General features: G+C 53.3%; 4 protein-coding genes across 4 annotated transcripts; 3 read left to right on the forward strand and 1 right to left on the reverse strand.

Annotated features, from left to right (window-relative positions):
- The first annotated feature begins 2288 nt into the window (after positions 1-2288).
- Positions 2289-4859, forward strand: KVR01_003743 (uncharacterized protein). Its single transcript, XM_044784546.1, has 6 exons — positions 2289-2556; positions 2610-2662; positions 2733-2900; positions 2959-3737; positions 3796-3843; positions 3945-4859. The coding sequence occupies exons 1-6, from the start codon at positions 2423-2425 to the stop codon at positions 4278-4280; spliced, it is 1518 nt and encodes a 505-aa protein (XP_044648758.1). The 5' UTR covers positions 2289-2422; the 3' UTR covers positions 4281-4859.
- Positions 4580-10896, reverse strand: KVR01_002182 (uncharacterized protein; the record flags this gene model as incomplete). Its single annotated transcript, XM_044783797.1, has 3 exons — positions 10741-10896; positions 10605-10679; positions 4580-10543 (listed from the first exon to the last, which is right to left on the reverse strand). Exons 1-3 carry the CDS (start codon positions 10741-10743, stop codon positions 4580-4582), a joined length of 6042 nt encoding a protein of 2013 aa, XP_044647197.1. The 5' UTR covers positions 10744-10896.
- A 180-nt stretch (positions 10897-11076) lies between these two features.
- Positions 11077-14390, forward strand: KVR01_002267 (uncharacterized protein). Its single transcript, XM_044788141.1, has 7 exons — positions 11077-11296; positions 11416-11455; positions 11515-11641; positions 11707-11837; positions 11902-12182; positions 12235-13220; positions 13281-14390. Exons 1-7 carry the CDS (start codon positions 11290-11292, stop codon positions 13827-13829), a joined length of 2121 nt encoding a protein of 706 aa, XP_044647282.1. The 5' UTR covers positions 11077-11289; the 3' UTR covers positions 13830-14390.
- A 1316-nt stretch (positions 14391-15706) lies between these two features.
- Positions 15707-19344, forward strand: KVR01_002605 (uncharacterized protein). The gene is made up of 5 exons (XM_044785630.1): positions 15707-17178; positions 17245-17548; positions 17657-17824; positions 17880-18078; positions 18147-19344. The coding sequence occupies exons 1-5, from the start codon at positions 16913-16915 to the stop codon at positions 18971-18973; spliced, it is 1764 nt and encodes a 587-aa protein (XP_044647620.1). The 5' UTR covers positions 15707-16912; the 3' UTR covers positions 18974-19344.
- The last annotated feature ends 891 nt before the right edge of the window (positions 19345-20235 follow it).

Genomic DNA, 20235 nt, shown 5'->3' on the forward strand with positions numbered 1-20235 from the left:
CACGAGGTAGCAGCCCGGCTGGAGCACCCATCATCAGAGTTCCTTATGACTGGTGTCTATCTGAATGTCGAGGCTGGGAAATGAGTAGCATCAGCATTCCTCAGCAATCGGTTGGGCCCTTTGTTCACTTCATTCTGCCCAGCCTTGCATTTTGCTTAAGTATACCGAGGGCAAGTAAATTGGCGATGCCTCACATGATCGCCCGAGGGCGACCATGGAGCATTATATGGCTGGCCACATCCTGGATTGATTTGTTATGGACCAGTCTGCTCGTGGCGGTCGATACCATCGTTTGGATGTTCATCTGTTTTGCCTTTGGTGGGCCAATGCTGCTGAGTGCGATGTATGAGTCTGCGCTGGACAGGAAAATCTTGGGTCTCCTCAATGATCCCACGGGAGGGGGGAAATACGAAGGTGAAAAAGTCTCTCCAAAATTCAAGGCACAGCTGCTGTTGGCGGTGTCAGTTGGAAATTTGCGAATCTCCACGGCCCGCAGAATATCCATGGTCTCTCAATGGCACGCGGAGACCCACCGGAGAAGAATATCCGTCGGGGATATTCTCAAAGACAACACCTGGAACAGAGTCATGGCTATGGTCGATGAAGATGAATCAGACGTCGCATGGGTAGCTGGAGGTGGCAAGGTTTGTTTGTCAACCAAGCTGAACGCATTGCTCAACTCGCAGCCAAGGTCTGTCCACGTCCGGGAAAGAATACCCCGCAGAAACTCTGACTTTAATGAGACACAGATTCGGAGCAGCCATTGGGGCGCCAATCCTGTTCTTCATGGGTGCTTTCGTGTACACTTTGCTGGATCTAAAAGCCAGAAATTTCGAGGCCCACACCTTGGCCCTTGGAATGTGTAAGTCATGGGATCCTCATTAATTGGAAGTATACTCATTTTCCCATCAGGGTGGACAACAGTGCCGTATCTCGCCATTGTCTCTTGTGCCATGCTCGCATGCCCTGACCCGAGCACCCTCCGAGGCATTGTCTGGGATGGTGGTGCCATAGCGTCACGGGAGAGATCGGAGCGAGATTCTTGGGAAGCGATTAAAGATAAAGCCAAAGGCTTTGCCTTAGGTAGATGGATTCTAAAAGCCACGCGAAGGTACAAACTAACCCAGTCAATGTACGACGGCCAATTCAAGATAGTCACCCTATGGAGCCGTGGCCTCAATAAGAGGCGTTGGGTGGAAGAGGTCACCAGAGACTACACCGCCAACTTTGAGGAACATGGCGACCGATTGATGCCTCCAAATAATGTTCGCACCCGACTGGGCATGGGCCTTGGAGATTACCTCTACATTGCAGGTGGGGGTACTATCCTGGTGCTGGTTCCATCTGTGCTGGCATTTCTGACGTCGTACAATACGCCTCGGAAGGGAATTTCTTGTCACAGCGGCACGTATCTGATATATACCATCACTCAAATCTTCGAGAGTGTCTTCTGGGGCTGGGAAGCCCGGCTAAAGCACATATATAGGGAGAGGTGGTCGGAAGCGAGGACCCGGGCCAAAACGATTAGCTGGTGCGGTCAAATGATCATGGGGTTCTTTGCCACCCTCACAACGGTCATAGGTACCTTATTTCAACTAATTGGGGTGTACAGGACATGCGCCTGCAAGGTGTGTTTGGCCTTCTTTGCATTGCCGTTCCCACAAACTTCCCGCGCATCAGAGCAACTTTGGAATTGACATATCTGGAGTAGGTACCCTTCAGATACTGGCTGGATACAGAAGCACCTGGCGCCTATGTCGATCTGAGTGCCGATGGAGACATGAGCATTAAAAATGCTGAGAAATGGTGGCTAGTACTTGGCTGGGTATCAGTAGGCTGCGTTTGTTCTGTCAGTGTATCAGCTTGGTGGCAGCAAGGGAGACTTCGAGCAATTTTCAAAGTCCAAGCCGAAAGCCTGAATGATGGTCCAGGTAGTGCCCAGCTAACATTGGAGGAGAGTTGTGAGACCATAACGAAGGAGGGATCACGGATTCACTGGGGCAATTTAGGTTCCTATGCCCAAAATCGGATGTGACGGCCAGGAGTAGGTAGGAAAAGAGACCGCCTGGGAGTGGGTTGGTTGGAATCAACCTATCGAGCCGGCCCTTTCAAAGTCATCTCCTACCGACCACCACCCGACAACTGTAGGATTTAACACAACCTGTGGGAATAAGGGGCACGTCTCTAGCAGCTAGTTTTGAGGTCACGTGACCACCATGTTTGAGCCCATAGCGAGGAAGTCGCACTCGGCCCTGCAAGCCCGACTTCCTCCTCTAGCTTCCTACACACTACAACCCAACCAACCAAACCATCATTTACTTATGCATACGTGAAACCCGTACCAACACAATTCAAAGGGGAAGATCAACCCGACTGCATTAGATCCGAGGCTGGCGCCACGACAGCTTAGAAGACGACAGCAATGGTACCCCCCGAGAGGACAACAGTCGGCGGTTCGCTCGAGATTCCTCGAATGCTCAATGGCCTGTGGCAGCTCGCAGGAGGCCACCACAAAGACGTCTCCATTGCGGATGCATCAGCGGCCATGGACACACTGTGAGTGATAGCAAGTTGACGTCTACGAATGACTTGACCTGAGGATTGTATAGTATTAGTAATGGACTGGATGCATTTGATATGGCTGATCACTACGGGGATGCCGGTGAGAATGGTTTTGCCAAGAGACTCTTGATCCTATGTGATGGCACGACTGACCAGTTGACCCTCGCCAGAACTTGTCGTCGGCCGTCACAATGCTCAAAATCAAAACCAGGGGCAATTGACAGCGTTTACCAAGTGGTGCCCAGCAGAAAATGGGATCAAAAGTTTTGAGAATGCGGAAGCAGCAATTGAACTTGCTTTGAGGAGACTGAACCAGAGCACAATTTGCGTTCTGCAGTGTGAGCCGGCCCCCAACGATCGCCAACACGCCCCGGCGCTTACCCGTTAGCATTATAGATCATATTTGGGACTATACAGACGATACTTATTTGCACAACCTCTGCCACCTGACCAGCCTACAGTCCCAAGGCAAAATAGCTCACCTAGGCCTGACCAACACCGACGCCGCCCATCTGGAGATGTTGCTCGACACCGGATTCAACATTGCAACCAACCAGATCTCCTGCTCGGTGATCGACCTCCGGCCCGTCCGCGGGCGAATGAGCCAACTCTGCGCGTCCCGTGGCGTTGGCCTCCTGTGCTACGGGACGCTGCTGGGCGGTTTCATCTCTGAGAAGTGGCTAGGTAAGCCCGAGCCGGCGGACATAGACGCACTCAACTGGTCCCTGAGGAAGTACCTGCGCTTCATATGGGCCGCCGGAGGGTGGGCTACCTTCCAGGCTGTCCTCATGGCACTTGAAACTGTGTCGAATAAGCACGGCGTCCCGATCCCAGCGGTGGCGACGCGTTGGGTGCTTGACCTCCCTGCCGTCAAGGCCGTCATAGTGGGGACGGGGTTGAGTAACAACTCCGAGAAGCACATCGCGGAGAACCTCTTGGCCTTTTCGGTCGCCCTCGATGACGAGGACAGGGCAGTAATCGCAAAGGCACAGGATGCGCTGCGTGATATTCCGGGCGACTGTGGCGACGAGTACCGCAGGCCGCCATACCTGACAGCCGCTGGTGATCTAAGCCACCATGTCAGAGAGAGAGATCGCGCCAGTTCGGTGAGGGAAGCTATTGCTTTGGGCCAGAGGGTCGAGTATTTGAGCGGGAGTAAATGGGAGCCTATTTGTGTAAGATATAGACACCTTTGCCACGGGGCTTATTGCGCTGACCATCTATCTATCCCAGGGCTATGCTCGAGCAGTCCGAATTGGTTCTCATATCCATATTTCGGGGGTATGTTAACACTCATCTACCCCCTAACTTCCTACTTTCCTCCTGAAGCCTTCAAGCCTGCTCCACGTGAGGCTCAAATGTCAGTAAATAACATCCGCCAGACAACCGCGAACCCACCTGTGCCCTCTCTGCCCCGCGTAGGCGGCACCTCAGCTAGGAGTCAGGCAGTTTGGGCACTGGACATTATTGAAGCGGCATTGAAAGCCCTGGGTTCATCCATGAAAGACGTTGTCAGGACGCGTATCATCCTGTCCGACAGAAAGGACGCTGAAGCAGTAAGCGAGGCACATGGTTGGAGGATGCACTGCGCTGACGTCCTTCCCGCCAACACCTTGATTGAGGCAACCCTTTACGAGGATGAATTTCTGGTCGAGATTGAGGCATGGGCTGAGGTCGATTCTGGGGCCAGAGGGACAGTGCGAGTATACAAATCCTAACGACGCGGCCTTGATGCTGGCAACGCATCCCACTGGCGACCGGTACGCGCTCAAATGCTGAGAATCCAGGCTCGAAACGCCTTGCTCTTGAGCACCTTCTCGCAGCTGAGATTCTAGCTTCAATAAGAATTAAGGTTTTGCTACGGGGGTGACTTCGGTCAGGTCCGTCTCTCAAACGATACGCTACTGAGACCTCAAAGGCCCAGAATTTATTATCCAAAGGGCAGGCAACCTCCACATCTTGGCTGCCCTTCTTCCTCATACCTGACACCTGGAAGTTAAGCGGTGGGCCTGGATACTCAATCGGTCTCTTCCGCAGTGCCCTGGCTGTCCGGCACTTCCAGCTCCTCTCCTTCCTCCGCGGCCTCGGCCATCTCCTCATCCTCGTCTTGCGCGTCTTCTGCCTCGCCTTCATCTTCACTTCCATTCTCACCCTCCTGCTCCTCACCCTCCTGCTCGCCTTCGTCCTCGCCTTCTTCTCCTTCTTCTTCTTCGTCGTCCTCCTCCACGCCCTCGCCCTCCTCGCCCTCCTCACCTTCTTCTTCGCCTTCCTCTTCGCCGGAGCCCTCGCCGGAGCCCTCGCCGGAGCCCTCGGCTTCCTCCTCACCATCAGATGCACTGGTGCTCGAACCTGAGCTGGCTACAACCGAGAGATCCACACTGCGGCGTAGATTTGGGAACATCAATGTCGGCGGTATATCTCGGTCGTAGTCGTCAGGGACATCACTAAGGTCGCTCTCGTCATCTGCATCATCGTGGTCGGGCCTCGGACTCGACGCTTCACTCTCTTCGCCTTCCGCCGCTGCCTCTTCACCTGCTTCGTTACCGCCTTCTTGTTTTCCGTCAGCCTGCTCATCCTCGTTCTCGTTCTCCTGCTTCATCTCAACATCTCCGTCACCGTCCTCACCTTCGCTCTCTTCGCCCACGTTGTCGTCTACGCCGTTCTGCTGACTGCCTGGACTGCCACGCCTGGACCTCCTGCCGTTGGATCTCTCGCTAACGGCAGACTTGGGCGGCGGCTGCTCAGTAGCTCTCGAAGCTGCCTGTTCGGCCTTGCGCAGCACATCGGCACGTCGTACTCCTAGTAGCCTGCGTCGTGTGACGCCCGGGTCTCCCGTGTTGGAGGTGGACCGTTCCATCTTCTCCCCCCCGTTGACACCAGCAGATGGCGCCTCACTAGGTGCACGGCCGGCCGTTGAGTTTCCTGGGTCAGCACTCTTGTCCATCCCGCCGGGGTGTAGCAGACCGTTGAATTGCTCTTTGTCCTGATTGCCGTTGGTCTGCATTTCGGAGGTCTTAAGCCTGTTGCGCTCCTCGATAATCTGTGAAGGCTCCGGACCGGGAAGCTCCTTGGCGATACTTCGGTAGAGATCGGAATAGCAGTCGTGTATCAAGTCGTCAATCATACCTGCTTTGGTCAAACCACCGTTCAATTTCTTCACCTCGATCGCCTCCTTCATGGCGCTTAAAGCCGTGTGGGCCCTCTCCTTCGCCCCTGCCCAGTCGTTGATGCGTTCTCCCAGTATATCGAACTCTTCGAAGCTCATGTTCTTGAAAATATCCTCTTCAAGTGCTGGGATCTCATAGGTGCGGCGCAGGAGTCTCGTGTATGCTTGTAAACATGAAGCCCAGAGGTCACTAAAGTGGTAGAAGTCTGCACCTTTCTTGCGAATCTTGCGCAGAAGAAGCTCCATATTCACATGATCTTTTGTGTCAGTCAAGAGCTTCACTGTGTACCGTACATATTGCTCCGTGTACACATGATGACGACCGGCGCGCTCAGCGTCGCACTTCCAGACGTTGATTGCCATCGTCTTTGTGATCATGTGCTCGCGTAAGACAGCGAAGGCCGCTTGCGCTTCCGCAAGCTGGTTCAAGGGCTCCTCTTCTCGTGGGTCATAGATCATGCGTGCGTTCCGCATGATGATACGGTGCTGCCAGTGAGATTTGTCTTTGTCGCGCAAATGGCGCAAGTTCTCAATCACAAGAGCATTCCAATCATCTACAGACTGGATGCTCTCTTGTTGACTTTGTTGGACAGCGTAGGGCTGGCGCTGAAGGATGCTAACCGCCTCCGGGACCGTCAAGCTCTTGCGCGAGACCAGCTTGTGCAAAATGGAGACAATCTTGTAGTGCGGCTCCAAGATGGGGTCTTGGCCATGCCTCGGCTTGGGCAGCAGGACCACGACCTCGATTGTCTTCTCCAGAGCCTCGATGAGTGTCTTCACCGTAGGCAGCGTCTTTCGATCCTTCAGCTCAAGAACGTCCGCTGGCTTCTGGTGCATCTTCCAGAGACACTTGGACAGCATGTAAGCATTCTTCCAATCGTTTGGCTTGCCTTTCAATGCTCTCCTGAACAAAGTAGCTGCGTACTTCCACACCTCGTATTCGCTCATCTCTCTGTGCAAAAGCTTTTTGAACGTGCCACTTCCATTTGCCTCTGGGTAGAACCTGGCGTAGTCGCTATGTTGGAGAGGCTCCATCGCGAATGGCTCGCGGCTTGATGCATACATGCGCATGGCAAAATTGTGGTAGAATTGTGACAACTTGTCCTCGTCCTCTTTGGTCTCGGGGGTCCACGCGTGGGAATGTGACAGTGCTAGGGTGTAGCAGTGAATGGCATGGCGCTGGAACTTGAGAAGCTCGCTCCGATCTTTGTTCATTTTGTCAGCCGACCACAGCACTGCTTCGTCCAGCTCGTAGTCAAAACACTCCGCCAGTCGAAACCATGCCTCCCACATGTCAGGCGTGAATTGTAGCTGTAGGCGCAGGAATGTCGCACCGATGCGGAGGTCGTCTGTTGCTCCCGGGGTCTGGCGGCGATTCAAATCCACGCCCTTGAACTTGGTGAGGGCGATCATGCCCAACAAAAAGAACCAGCCATTCCTGGCGAGAGATGCTTCCGCCGTGTTGACCGTAGTTGCATCCAGCGGCACAGTGCCATCAAGAGCTTGATAAAGGCGCAACGGGTGTATCGGCTTCTTGAGGTACTCCTGGAAGTTGCGAAGATTGTGGATCATGGGTGTGCTGGACCTGGCCTGCCCGATAGCCCCTTGCATGTGCTCAATGGTATTCTTGAGATCCGACTTGAGCAAATCCTTCATAGATATGCGATTGGCGAGTGTCGTGATCTTCTCGACTAGCTGCATCGCCTGCCGCTTTTCCAGTTTCTCTGGTACGCAGCCATGGTCGTGTACCTCCCATATACCAACGCCCAGCCTGAGACCATGCAAATCGTAAAGAACCTGGCCCAGATAATCTTCCCAGTTCTCGATATTCGTCTGCTTCAAAAGCTCTATTCGCATCATCTTCAAGAAAATCTTGTTTGACGCACTGCAAGCTTTCCTGAGTCCAAGAACTTGGTGTACCGCGTTCAAAAAGTCAGCAAGGTCGTTGTCTGGTGTCTTGAACACACCAGTGTCCTGGTGGATGCCGACTTTGATCAGGCAGTATTGCAGTGTCCAAGTCCTCACCTCCAAGTCTCGCAAGCGCTCCGATAACTCCTTGAAGGTTGCAGACTTGGACGGCGGTGGCGTGATTCCTAGAGTGAACTCATCCCCTTGCATCACAGCAACGTGGATGAGGCAGCTCAGCCTCGCGAGAGCTGACGAAGTAGACCGAATGTGATCCTCATCAATGATGTCGAATGAAGTGTTGTCATTCAATGCCAAAGAAAGGGCGGACACCATCATATCATGGATGGATCTCAGGAGCTTCAGCAGAGCCATCTTTCGAGATTCTGGGGCCGCAGTTGAGTACGTCTCGCTGTCTATGTCATCGATGACCATCTCGATGCTTTTCAAGAGACAGGAGAACTGTTTCGTTGTGTATTTGATGGTGCCGTAGGCATCACTCAGACGAGACCACAAAAGAAGCCTGAGATCAGTGCTACTGGTCAGAAGGAATTTCCACAAGTCTTTCAGACCTTGGCTAGCACAGTCCTTGATTGAGACCTTGGCCACGGCTGCGCTCCCAGCTTTGTCGCCGTTCGTAGAGGGCCCTTGAGGCGGTTTTACGAAAACTGCATCGGGATTGAGCACTGGCTCAAGAGTATCGATGACCGCCACAGGGTCGGCCATTTCTTCCTGAAAAAGGCCAAGAAAAAAGTCCATGGTTGTCAGTTTACTGATCTCCCTGTCTGCCTCAACAGACGAGATCTCCGGCATAATGGCATTGTTCGGCAAGTCAATCCTGCCATCGCCAGTCGTCGTCAAATAGTCCCGCAGACTATGCCAGCATGCCAGTACGTGGTCTCGCGAGATTCCCTCGGCTAGGGTGGTTGAAAAGACGCATGCCCAAAGGAATCGCAAAGACAAGTCGACACTGGCGTCCGCTGGCCTCGTGCGCCTCAGATCAGATGCTAGATCCAACCACCGTCCAAGTCGCCCCTTCGTGCCAAGTCGTATTGCAACGTCGACGCGGCTATTCGGGTTCGTGATACGCTCGTAGACGTCAAGATACAACTCGAATAGCATCTGGACAAGGTTGTCAAGTTCAACAAATTCGGACTCCTTGTTTTCCTCATCCTCGCGGCCTTGAAGCTGGCCAATCTCGTAGACGACGCGATCATGGATAGCCTCGTCAAAATGACTGATGACTTGAACGACTGCGGTTTTGAGCTGCTCAGACCATTTCTTGGTTGTGTAACTTTTGGATATCAACAGAATCCAGTCAAAAGCGACGTCCTGAGCAGTCATCCAACCCGAGTTTATCCTCTTCACGAAGGCTTTCAGGCCGCTGCGTTCATCAAAACCGGCTGTCTCCACTACTCGTTGCGCACCAGGCTTTGTGTGCTCGAGGAAGGTGTTCATGCCTAGAGTGGGCGTCTTCAACTTTGTGAGGAAGACTTGTGCAATCTCTTCGTCGTATGAGACGAGGGAGTCGCGCAAATCCATGCTCGCAGCGTGCGTGATCTTCGACGTCCTTTCCTCGAGAGCGGCGGAGTCGATAATGTCACCAATCCGGTCAACGGTAGCCTTATCGGTCACGCCAAGATTTTCCAGAATATTTTTGGTCAATTGGAAGAGGTTCTGATCTGCGCCTTGGTATGGTTGCAACTGAGTCGCCCGCAAATTTGTGTCATTGACAACGTCTTCGGTGAGCGTGGTTTCACGTCTCCTTACTCTTTTTGGTCGTTTTGAATCAGCGTTGTCTTCTTCTGTGGGCTCCGGTAGACCGGCCACAGACATCGATCGTTTCCGGGATGGTAACGAAACGCTTCGCTGCCGACTTGTCCCATTCTCAGTCTGTCCATCTTTGGAGGAGGGCTTCGTATCAGTAGGCGAATCAAGTGCCGCATTTTCCAGAGAGGTTTCCTGAGCTGCAGCGGCGGGAGACTGTTGGTCAACTTCCATCTGCAGTCCTTCCTCGTCTTCGTCCCTCCCATCTGGCAGCTCAATCAGAACTGCTCGCCCAGTAAAGCCAGCCTCTGTAGCCAGATACACCAAGCGCATACCGATCTGTGCCCAGGACAAGCTTGGAATGTCGACAGGTAGTCTTGGCGAGCTGATTTCCGCGGCTAGTGATTTACGGGCAGCCAGCTCTTTGGTCGGGTTCGGAAGGAAAGGAAACGGGTCCAGATGCGGCTTCAACAATGCGGGCATGTCCTTTTCCACGAACGGTTTCATGATGGGATGGGATAGGGCTATGTCATCGGAAAGAATTTCGAGGTGATCCTTGAGTTGTTCGCCGGCGAACGCCTCAGCCAAGGATGGAGGTTCGGGTTCGACGAGGGCTGGGTCATCATCCATTTCTATTGCAGCCTCGAGGCAATATCGGCTCAATCGTGTACTGTCAAGGAACGCCGCCGTCCTTGCGGTTCTTCTCCAGAGCTCGGCGTCAGACGGGTCCCTGTCCAGGGCAGCTGTGAAATCATCCAGCGCTTTCCGAGCACTGGCTATGACCTCGGGCTCCTCGAAGACGGTGTCTGCAGACGGTCCCGCGGATTTCGCCCTGTATTTTATCTTATCCAAGGCGAATTGACCATGGTTCTTGTAGGAGAGGAAAAGAGCCTGGGGGAGACTGGCAGCACTGCCATCAGGGTCCACGGCAGTCACCTCGAGGCCCGAGCCAAAGTTCGACTCCAGCGGCACGAAGGGGTTCTGCAATCTTTCGGTACGTTCATACTCGGTCGTGCTCTCGGGGAGCTTAAATATGTCGGAAAGGAAGAGGGAGTCGTAGGCCTCGGATGCCTCGTCGAAGAACTGTGGACCTTGGGCATGGAGCTTAAGAGCATTCTGGAAGAGCTTGAGGGCTTCATCGACCTGAACACTGTCAATCACGCAATCCGAAGGATAAGGGGAAGGAGGAATGGGGTGTGTTTACTTGGAGCTCCTTGGTCGTGTCGAATTCCTCCTCGATATTCTCCTCGGGCTCGAGGTTGATGGCAGAGAAGGCAGGCTATGTATGAGTTGTAAGTCAGCGCGGCGCGTCGAGTTGCGCAAATGCCTGCAGCACCTACCATGACGCGTCAAGTACAACTGACGGAGCAATCGTTGCTTCCACAGAGGGCCCCGGTGTTGGAACGGGAACCAAAGACAGAATAAATGGCATCCGCCTTGTTGCCAGCCTGCGATGTGGTTTGCGACAGTAGGAAGTCTCTCTGGGTGCTTTACGCGTAGCAGGTCTGACCTCAGGCGGTGCTATGATGTACCCTGCCTGCCGCGTGGGACCTAAGCTTGGGCTCCAGCTACAGTACAAGCTAGCTCGGCATTGGCTGCCCATGCAGGGGTCTGCCGCCCTAGCAGAGGACCCCAAGCTTCCAGGCTCGTCTTCCAAGGCAGGCCTACCTGGATCCCGCTTTTCTTGGCCAACTGTTTGGTGTTGATCGTGCAGCAGCTGGCCTGGAGCTGAGCGAATGGACAAGTATCGGCCCGGGCCATCGTCGACGGATTCCACCACTGCGCCCGTGTTGTCTCATCAGTGACCAGCCAGATTATTTCAACATTGTCCAAGACTCGACACCCCAAAACGACCGCCCGTGCAGCCCTTGCCCATCTTCAGAGGTCGCATGCCGAGTACGTCTCCGTTTGGTTTAGTTCTCCCCGGCGGTGCTCTACCTTATCGGCGATTTGTTGTCTCGGAGCCGCTGCGAACTGAAGCCTCACAAGCGATCCAATTGCTCACTTGTCGCAAGGGGAGGACGTCGTCGCCATGGTAGCGCCAGCTGTGCCAGAGTATGTGCCCGAGCTCCCTCCCTCTCAATCAACCCCACTGCTGATGACTTGTTTCTCAGGATCACGGAGGAAGTCCTACAGGAATCCATCGATGCACGCACCGAGTCGCTCATCTCCCTCCGCGAACTTGGCCCCCCCGATCTTGTCCACCTCCTGAAGCAGCAGGCCCGTAACTCTGGCAAACATGTACGCTACAGCCTGCGCTTCCCCGACAGTAACTCACCGAGAACTATCGATTGACTCTGCATCAGATTGGCGTATACCACCATGTCACCGGCGTGGATGCCTCCTCCTCGGCCAGCCTGGCTGCGTACATAAACACTCTCACCTACAAAGAGCATGGACAGGCACAGTCTGCCAAGATCGTCGAGGGGGTGTACTGGTATGATACCACTTTGTCGTCTGAAGCATGCAGGTCCATCAAGCTAACCGCGATGCGCCATCAGTTGCTACAATGCCTTCTCCCGACTAGACATGCGTGTCCACGTCACCATCCCCGGGACCGTCGAGAGCTATTGCGTCGACGAGAGAGGTGAAAAGAGGAAGGCGACAGACGATCTCTGGCTGGAAACGTACCTCTGTAGCGTTCTGCGCGCTTACTCCTATGCCGACGATGGGAGCGGCGACACAATCAGGAAGGTCATGGGTGTGCGGCGCTTCAACCCAGTAACAAACACCGAGACCGAACAACGTTTCCTAATTGCTGCGGAGCAGTTGTTCTTCAGAGGTAAGCCAAGAAAGGGTGTCTCTCGACAGCATTGGATACTGACCACTACCAGGCTGGCAGCTTGGCTCGGACTCTATCGTTCAGGTACCGAATATTGTCTCGAACCACCTCACCACCGGCCTCCTTAAATATTTTGAAACCACTGGCCGTTATTCCTCCGGCATCAACCTGTTCGAGAAGCTCCGAACACAAAACGTGGAGGTGGCTTCGCTGTTGGCCAAGGTCTTGTTTATGGGCAACGAAGAGGTCGAGGGTGTCCGCGCTTTGCATGCGGCTCTCAAAGAGAGACCAATGGACTATGTCATGCTCGACACGCAAGCAGGCTTCTTGTTGAAGAAGGCGCAAACCGCTGCCACCCAGGAGCAGAAGGAGGATCGTCTACGGATGGCGCTGGGGTGCGCGGATAGGAGCACCATTGCAGCTCCGAGCGAGTTCGGAACATGGGCAAGACTCGCCGAAGTATATGTCGCCATGGAGGACTGGGAAAACGCGCTCACGATCCTGAACTCGTGCCCCATGTTTACGTACCAGGACAAGGACGCACCTCTGATGCCGGAACCCAAGGATGTATACCTTCCGACATTGCCCGAGACTAGGCTCGACGAGATCGACAGTGAGCCAGAATCAAGGTACCAGGAGCAGGTGGAGCCGAGCTTGCTGAGCTTGCGCGCCGCCTCGTACCGCGGCACATTCAAGAAAGCCTACGCAATCCTCACGGAAATGACCGCGAAGATCGGTTGGGACCAGCTTCTCAAGATTCGGAGCAATGTGTTTGTTATGGAAGACGAATACCGAACTGAGAAGCACGAGGTCGGGCCGCCTGTCCCAGCGAAGCGTGGGCCTAGTACTGACGTCCTTCGTGGAACGCCTGAGCCCACCACGAACGGCGAACAGTCCGACGAAGATGCTTCCGAAGAAGATTCGAAGCCCACCAACACCGACGAGACTGGGCAGTCGTCGGTTCCGAACGGAGACAATGGGAATGTGGAGAAGCCGACTGTCGCTGCTGATCCTGGCGAACCCAAGACGGAAGAGAACGTGCGTAAACAATGGCCCGAGTGCGATATTATCGCTCACGAAGCTAATTTGATGTCACAGGGAACCACAACTCAGCCTGAAGAGAACCTTTCCCGATTGAACAACAAGCGTCTTTGCGAGCGTTGGTTGGACAGCCTCTTCATGGTGTTATACGAGGACCTGCGTGTATATACCATCTGGCGCACGCAGATGGCTCAGTACCGTGCTCAATCCATGCAATACAAGAAGTCTGCCGAGGAATGGGAAATCCTCGGCTCTCTTGCGCACCGTCTGCAGCACACGGAAGAGGCCGTTGAGGCTTACCGTGCATGCCTTTCCCAGCGCTTCAGCCCCAAGGCTCTGACCGGGATCCTGAGGGTTTTCGAGCAGCAGAAGAACACGAGGGAAACGGTTGCAGCGACTATTCGCCTGGTCACCTGGCAGTACCGCTGGTATAGCGAGTTCAGCCCGGAGCTCCTGCACACGATCAGGACGCTTATCGAGGACGAGGGCGCCGTTAAGGTGAGGAGTATCATCCAAGCAACAAGCCTGCCGCAGAACGTTTTGGACTTGACCCATCATTACGCGGCTCTGTGCGCGACGTTCAGGAGCAGTGGGACCGATGGTTAGGAGCTGGCGCATGGGACCACTCCCGGACGGCGGCACAGAACATTTTTTGGGGGTGGTGAAAAGTCAACGGCAGACGGGAGTTTCATTGGAGCTTGATACCTTTTTGAAGTTGTTATTGGGCAGACATAATCCGTAACTCAAAAGAGCACATTGATACCAATGCAAGGCCTACTCGCGTCATGCTTCGTCGTATGGAGGCCTCGATGCGGATCAGGGCAACCCTGCCTGTCCTTTCATTGAAATGAAGGCTTGAATTGCACCGTCAGTGACCTCATAAGGAACACCACGACTACACAGGACCTTCTCAACCTTAGGGGCATGGGCATTTTTCCATGCTCGCTCTTGCCCGACTCCCGCTTCGCGCCCAACATAACGTCACCTGGTAAGCCTGCTGGTGATGAGATTGTTATGGCCAGCGCGGTGCAGATAGTTATGAAGAGAGCTGCGAGGTGTATGGTACACATCCTGGCGAGTTTCAGCCGATTTTCAAGGGAGACGATCGTTGGTGTGTGAATGAGCTAGCGTTGGTTGAGGCGGAAGAGTTTGCGTGACTTAAAGTTCTCGAAGGGAAGAGGGGGCATGATGGAGAGATTCACCTAGTCTAATTAATATACAAATTGCATAGCCCAGCTGATCTTTTTATTTCAAATGTATTATAATTTTCAAATGAATTATTACTATTCTGAATTTACCAGGGTCCTTTGGTCTTGGCCAGTTTCATACCTTGTTTACGAAGAAGGAAGAGAAAGACAATGACAGGAAACGCAGCAAATGGAAGGAATGACAGCTTGGTGGCTTTGTTCGAGGCACGTGTGACGGGGCCAGCAGAGTTTCGCCTGACGCGCAACACGCTACCACCTATTATTCATAGCAAGTGCGCGTTAGGCTGGACAGGCCAGGTCTTCTTGTCGGGGTCGTGGTCCATGAGTCGAGTGCTCCGTCCACAGCCTCTGGTAAAAGCTGGGTGTGCCCAGGTGTTGTTGAGATGCGGCAGCATGACTGACATGAGGCACCTCCAATCCGGCAGCCCAGCAGCAATGCCACTTGGCACCAAAGACAGCTGTGAACACCACGGCAGAAGCACGACGACCTGAGTGGAATCTGATTCCCATACTGTCTGACGTAGGCGCCTGCAAGCGCGACTACCACGGCACAGAATGGCAAGACCTGGCGAACAGTTAGCTCGAGTTTGACGGACGCGACCGAGTACACATTGATTGAAGGGTGCCATGTCAGAATTTTCAGTGTTATCTGATCACGGAAACACCATGCACAATAGGCAATGGTGCTTCTCAATGATGATAAATTTTGATGTCATCCTTATAGCGGAGAAGAGCGGTGTTCGCAAAACTTACACTTTCCGAGGTCGCATCGCCGTTTCTGCGCGCCGAGGTAGTGATATCAGGTCAGTCGTGATGAGGCGGGCGTCACCGGAACCATATCCCAGGTCTCCTCGTCATGGTCGTCACCAGTATGTGACTTCGAGTAGCCGGTGTCAAGGCCATGATTTGTGCGCGGTCCAGCCCTTGCCTTGCACCGCAGCAGGCTCAGGCGTGTGACCGCAGTGCGCTGCAACCCATCACGCAAGGAGCCTCATGCTTGGTTGCGACGTCCAAGAAGTCAGGTCGCTGCAAGCTGACGGCGCGCGTGGGACGTTGTGGCAGGCACAGTCCAGTGTGTGTGCCAGAGAAAGAGAGCGCGGGAGGGAAAAACTCGTCACCAAAGTGGGTTGGATTTTGAGTCGCCGTGGCCGCCGGGTTAGTGATTGTGGTGGGTCCGTGCGCCTGACGTCCAACGTCGGCCCAGAGGAAGAGAGACTTCAGCCTCGATCCTCACGACCTCTCAATACCTACACTACACGTACCGATATATCGTTCATGTCTTGGCAGAAATTGACCGTACAGATGCCGAGGAAAGGCCCCTGAAACCCGGAGCCGTCTTACTCGGTTGAGTTGACGCGCTCGGCCCATCAGACGATGGCGTCACTGCTCATCGCGGAGCATCCACAGTCTCTTCGCTCCCAGGACGAGGGGAAAATCATTCTGGTCTGTGCAGCGCGGACACAACATCCGGCAGAGCCGAGACCGCGGGTTCGGACCGCTCTCGCCGTGCAGAATATTTTGGGCCCGTACCATGAGGCGTCATGTCCATGCTGTTTCCGCTCTGCAGTACCCACCACAACCGTCCCAAGGGACAGTCGGCCTGACATGTCACTTGGACAAAGAAGCTGAAGCCAGGCAGCTCACGCGTCTACACGGCCAGCTAGACAGACTCCCGCCACTGCTTACTTCGTACAGGTCAGGGGCTAACCGCCTGTTGATCGATGCAAACAACGCTCGCTGGTCAGGTCTCAGCCGGGTTCAGCCTCTTTCCTTAGATTCGTGGGGTTTTGGTGACAGCACTACCGGAGTAGGCCATCTTGCCCTTGTACGCCTGTCCTGCAAGGCCACGGAACATGTCCGATGTTCGCATTTCCAGATGCCATGGTACTTTGACTATTTGGCTGACAATCCTGGCTTCCATTCTACCGAAAGGTGTGAGACTGTTGTATGATCGTGGGGCTCATGATGTCGACTATCCACGGCAAATGCGGCCGAGGCACAACCGCGTGCTGCACCACCTGCTTCGCCGCCATTCGTTGATGGACCCCTTCTAGCTTACCAGTCTCATACTTGCCAGATCTAGAGATCATCTTGCCGGTGGAGCCATGGTATTGGTCACTGTGCTCGGCAATGCAAACTAACGGCAGTGCTATACAGTGCACCACGTTGTTGATGTGAAAAGGGGCGAGCCCTTCTGGACGTCATCAGCCCGCGGAACAAATGCGTCTTTCCGCATCGCGCACATTCATGTTTACCTAATAGGCTCGCGGCCGCGCTGAGCTCTGGGGCGCGAGACTGCTTCTGAGATGATGGCCAGAAGCGAGGGCTTTCTCTCTCTCTTACGTCCTTGCTCCTGTTTTAAGGATTTACTCAAGTAGAGTTCACTACAACTTCTGGGGGTTTGGACGACAAGGATTACTGATCATTCTTAATTGCCATCTTTTCATACATCGAATTTGTGTTTTCGCATAAGCACGAATCATGTCACCCCGGACTGCAGTGCCGGCCCCTGACTGCGGTCGACGGCTGCTCCCTGCGGTCATCGACCAGCGAGCAAGAGAGGAGCCGGAAAGGCCTTGGTGCTCACTACCACGAGACGACTATGACTTGTCCAAGGGCTTTGAGAACATCTCATATGCTCGGTTCGCCAATGGAATCAACAAGCTCGCCTGGTTCATCGAGAAGGCGATCGGGAAGTCCACTTCCTTTGAGACCGTCGCCTATCTGGGAGTCACGGATGTTAGGTAGTAAGTCCATCAAAAAGATACCTGACCGTTATACACAAGTAATTTCATTAACCTCAACTCCTCTAGTCATATGATGCAGATGGCCGTGTGCAAAACGGGGCACAAGGTCCTATTTTCGACAATGCTCAATACCCCGGCAGTTCACGTGTCCCTGATGGAGCAAACTGACTGCAAGGCCCTGTTCACAGCTCAAGGTGTTCACGTGAAGGACATCTTGGCCTCACGGCCGATGAAGACCACGGTCATTCCAGAACTTGAGGTTCTCCTGGAGCCGAGCCCAGTACCTCGCTATCCGTATGAGAAGACTTTTGAGGAGGCCGAGCACGACCCGTACCTCATTCTCCACACAAGTGGCACGACAGGAGACCCGGTCAGTAGACTCAACATGAGCACCAGCAGCCCTGTCCTGCCCCAGGCTGGGCATGGACTTTTTGCTGGAGTCACCCTGCAATGTGGCTTGGCTAAAGGTAGTCTGTAGAAACCAATCGTCTGGAACCATGCATTCATTGCCACACAAGACAGGCATCTCTTGTTGCCGGAACGATCGGGACGAAAACACTGTTTGATGTTATCCCACCCCGGCGAGGACGTTCGATATATCATCACGACTTCGCCGTTCCACGCTATCTCTTCAGGATTCGCCATGGTCAGTCAAATAAGATCTTGGTGGCCAGCGGCAGTCACTTACACCTTCCTCACAGTGTATTTCGGTCTTCGGGAAGGCTGTTTTCCTGCCTGGTTTCCGTCACCGCACCGCTACTGCCAATGACGCACATTTGCTTCTCCAATATGCAAATGCATCCAAGGCATTCTTTACGCCCTGGGTCATGGAGGAGATTTCCCGTCGCGCTGATGCCGAAGGGCTCATCAAGCCCTTTGATCATGTATGCTTTGGTGGCGGTGAGTGGCATTCGCAGTCTTCCAAAGTTGGCAATCCGAATGGACGTCATCTAACAATTCTTTTTCAGCGGTGCTGTCACCGCAAGCAGCGAGCGTATGGGCCAAGTACACAAAAGTCCAGAACTTCTGGGGCGCTACCGAAGCTCTCGCTGCGGCTCAGCTTGAAGCTGACAGAGAAGATTATGCTTACAATTACTTTGACGTATTCACTGAGGGTTACGAGTTCCGTCGTGTGGAAGATACAGGATATGTGTCAGAGGAGGGCGATTCCAAAGACCTGTATGAGTTCGTCATGAAGGTTAACGACAAGTCGGCTCCGATCGCAAGCTGGCACGCCCGCCAAAATATCCACCCGTCAACCACCAAGCCACATCCCCTGGAGTGGTTTACAGGAGACCTGTGGACACCCCACCCCGACCCCGCAAAATCAGCCTTCGCTTGGAAGTTCGTGTGTCGCAAAGACGACTTGATCTCATTCTCAACGGGAGTGACAGGACACCCTGCTCCCCTAGAGCGCTCTGTCATGGCGGCCGACCAAGTGAGCGCCGCGATACTCATCGGCAACAAGCACCAACAGCCCCTCGCGCTTGTCGAGCTCGTTGCCGGTGTTGAGCCGTCCTCAGAACTGTCAAGACAGCTGTGGGAGCAGACTATCGAGCCCGCGAACGAGAAGGTACCAACTCATATCCGCATAGCCAAGACACACGTCGTGCTGGTGCCGGCCAATGGATTCGTCAGAACCGCCAAGGGGAGCGTAATACGGAAGCACACGGAGGAGAAGTTTAAGGGCCTTATCGACGAAGTGTTTGAGAAACACGGTGACAAGTGGCAGGAGGCTAAGGAGAGGTATGGCTCGATCTCACAGTCGACGGAAATTACGGTCGAGATCAACTAGAGAAGAGCAAATACGGATCTCACCACAGCGGGGCCGATTGATGCTAGGGAGATTTCAGTTGTTACCTCAGCACCAGAAACCTTGGAACGAACAGAAAGTTTCTTTGCCGAAAGCACCAGGTTGACAAACACATGGAGGCAGTTTTCCAGCCTTTTCAGTACCATGTCTCGTCTGCTTTGAGTAGAATCGAAGGAGCAACAGTCAAACAAGCTGCTGATTCACTTTATCCATCAATCTCAAAATTCTGACAATTATCTAGCCTGGTAGTATCTCCAGGCCAGAAAGGACCTTTGTATAGTAATTTGGAGAACAGTGTGTTGGTTATTGATGAGCCCTGGAGTACTTGAGGATAAATCTGACGAGAAGAGATGATCATGCATGTAAAACAGGTTTTGGTGAATCCCTAGAATAAGACCTTGTTTTGTCAGAGATTTTCGCCCCTCCCGGGCCATCCAGAAACGATTAAGCAAATTATCACTTGTCTTGTCAGTAGCGAGCAACATCTCAAGTATGATTGTCAATGCTTCCCTCTCTATCCAACTTGACAAAATCTAGTACTTGGCAATTCTGACCAGTATTCCAGTGGATTTCAGACAATTAGTACACATCATGTGACAAAACAGAATTCATCACACCAAAGACTTTGTAGGGGTTGTCTGTTGTAGTGCAGAGGTCATGAGCTGCTACATTTTTGCATGATTCACCAAGGATAACTGAGCAGACATGCACCCATTTCGTTCTCTGCTGTTAAGAGCCGTGCTGCCAAGAATTCCTTTGATCCTTGCCAAGAAGCCACAGTCTTTTGTTCCCTCCTGCTTAACCCTGTTTCCACTGCTGCTCTCCATCCTAATCAGGATAGATTCACCTGTGCCAAACACCCTCATGGCCCTGTCCATCAATAAAAGAGACACACATGGGCACTCAAGTCCTTCTGTGGAAAACTACTTCTACCAACTGTTTGGAACAAGGAGAATTTGTGATTCTAAGTAGAAAAGCCATCCCAGATAAAAAATTCCATATTAACTGGATGGGATAGGTCTTGTTCCTTCTGGACAAATATAAGACAATGTTTACACTTTATCCTGAAGTTCTGAAGGAGTGCTTACACAACTCCAAAGCCATATCACTGCTACGTGAGAGATACCAGACAGACTGTATTGAAACAAGGTGATGAAGATGATCCCAACTCACCGTGTTTCTGGAAGATTGGATCAATAACTGGCGAAGAGTAGTGTTCCCACTTGTATTTCCAACTCAACACC

The sequence above is a fragment of the Diaporthe batatas genome, assembly GCF_019321695.1.
Source record: "Diaporthe batatas strain CRI 302-4 chromosome Unknown Contig00003, whole genome shotgun sequence".
NCBI lineage: Eukaryota > Fungi > Ascomycota > Sordariomycetes > Diaporthales > Diaporthaceae > Diaporthe > Diaporthe batatas.

Bases quoted from the DNA above. Each gene is read 5' to 3' on its own strand.
- KVR01_003743 (XM_044784546.1), top strand. From the start codon at position 2,423: ATGGTACCCCCCGAGAGGACAACAGTCGGCGGTTCGCTCGAGATTCCT. The intron at 2,557-2,609 runs GTGAGTGATAGC...AGGATTGTATAG, and splicing joins TCAGCGGCCATGGACACACT to TATTAGTAATGGACTGGATG. The intron at 3,844-3,944 runs GTATGTTAACAC...AACATCCGCCAG, and splicing joins CTCATATCCATATTTCGGGG to ACAACCGCGAACCCACCTGT.
- KVR01_002267 (XM_044788141.1), top strand. The intron at 11,642-11,706 runs GTACGCTACAGC...ACTCTGCATCAG, and splicing joins CCCGTAACTCTGGCAAACAT to ATTGGCGTATACCACCATGT. The intron at 13,221-13,280 runs GTGCGTAAACAA...TTGATGTCACAG, and splicing joins AACCCAAGACGGAAGAGAAC to GGAACCACAACTCAGCCTGA.
- KVR01_002605 (XM_044785630.1), top strand. From the start codon at position 16,913: ATGTCACCCCGGACTGCAGTGCCGGCCCCTGACTGCGGTCGACGGCTG. The intron at 17,825-17,879 runs GTCAGTCAAATA...CCTTCCTCACAG, and splicing joins TCTCTTCAGGATTCGCCATG to TGTATTTCGGTCTTCGGGAA. The intron at 18,079-18,146 runs GTGAGTGGCATT...ATTCTTTTTCAG, and splicing joins TCATGTATGCTTTGGTGGCG to CGGTGCTGTCACCGCAAGCA.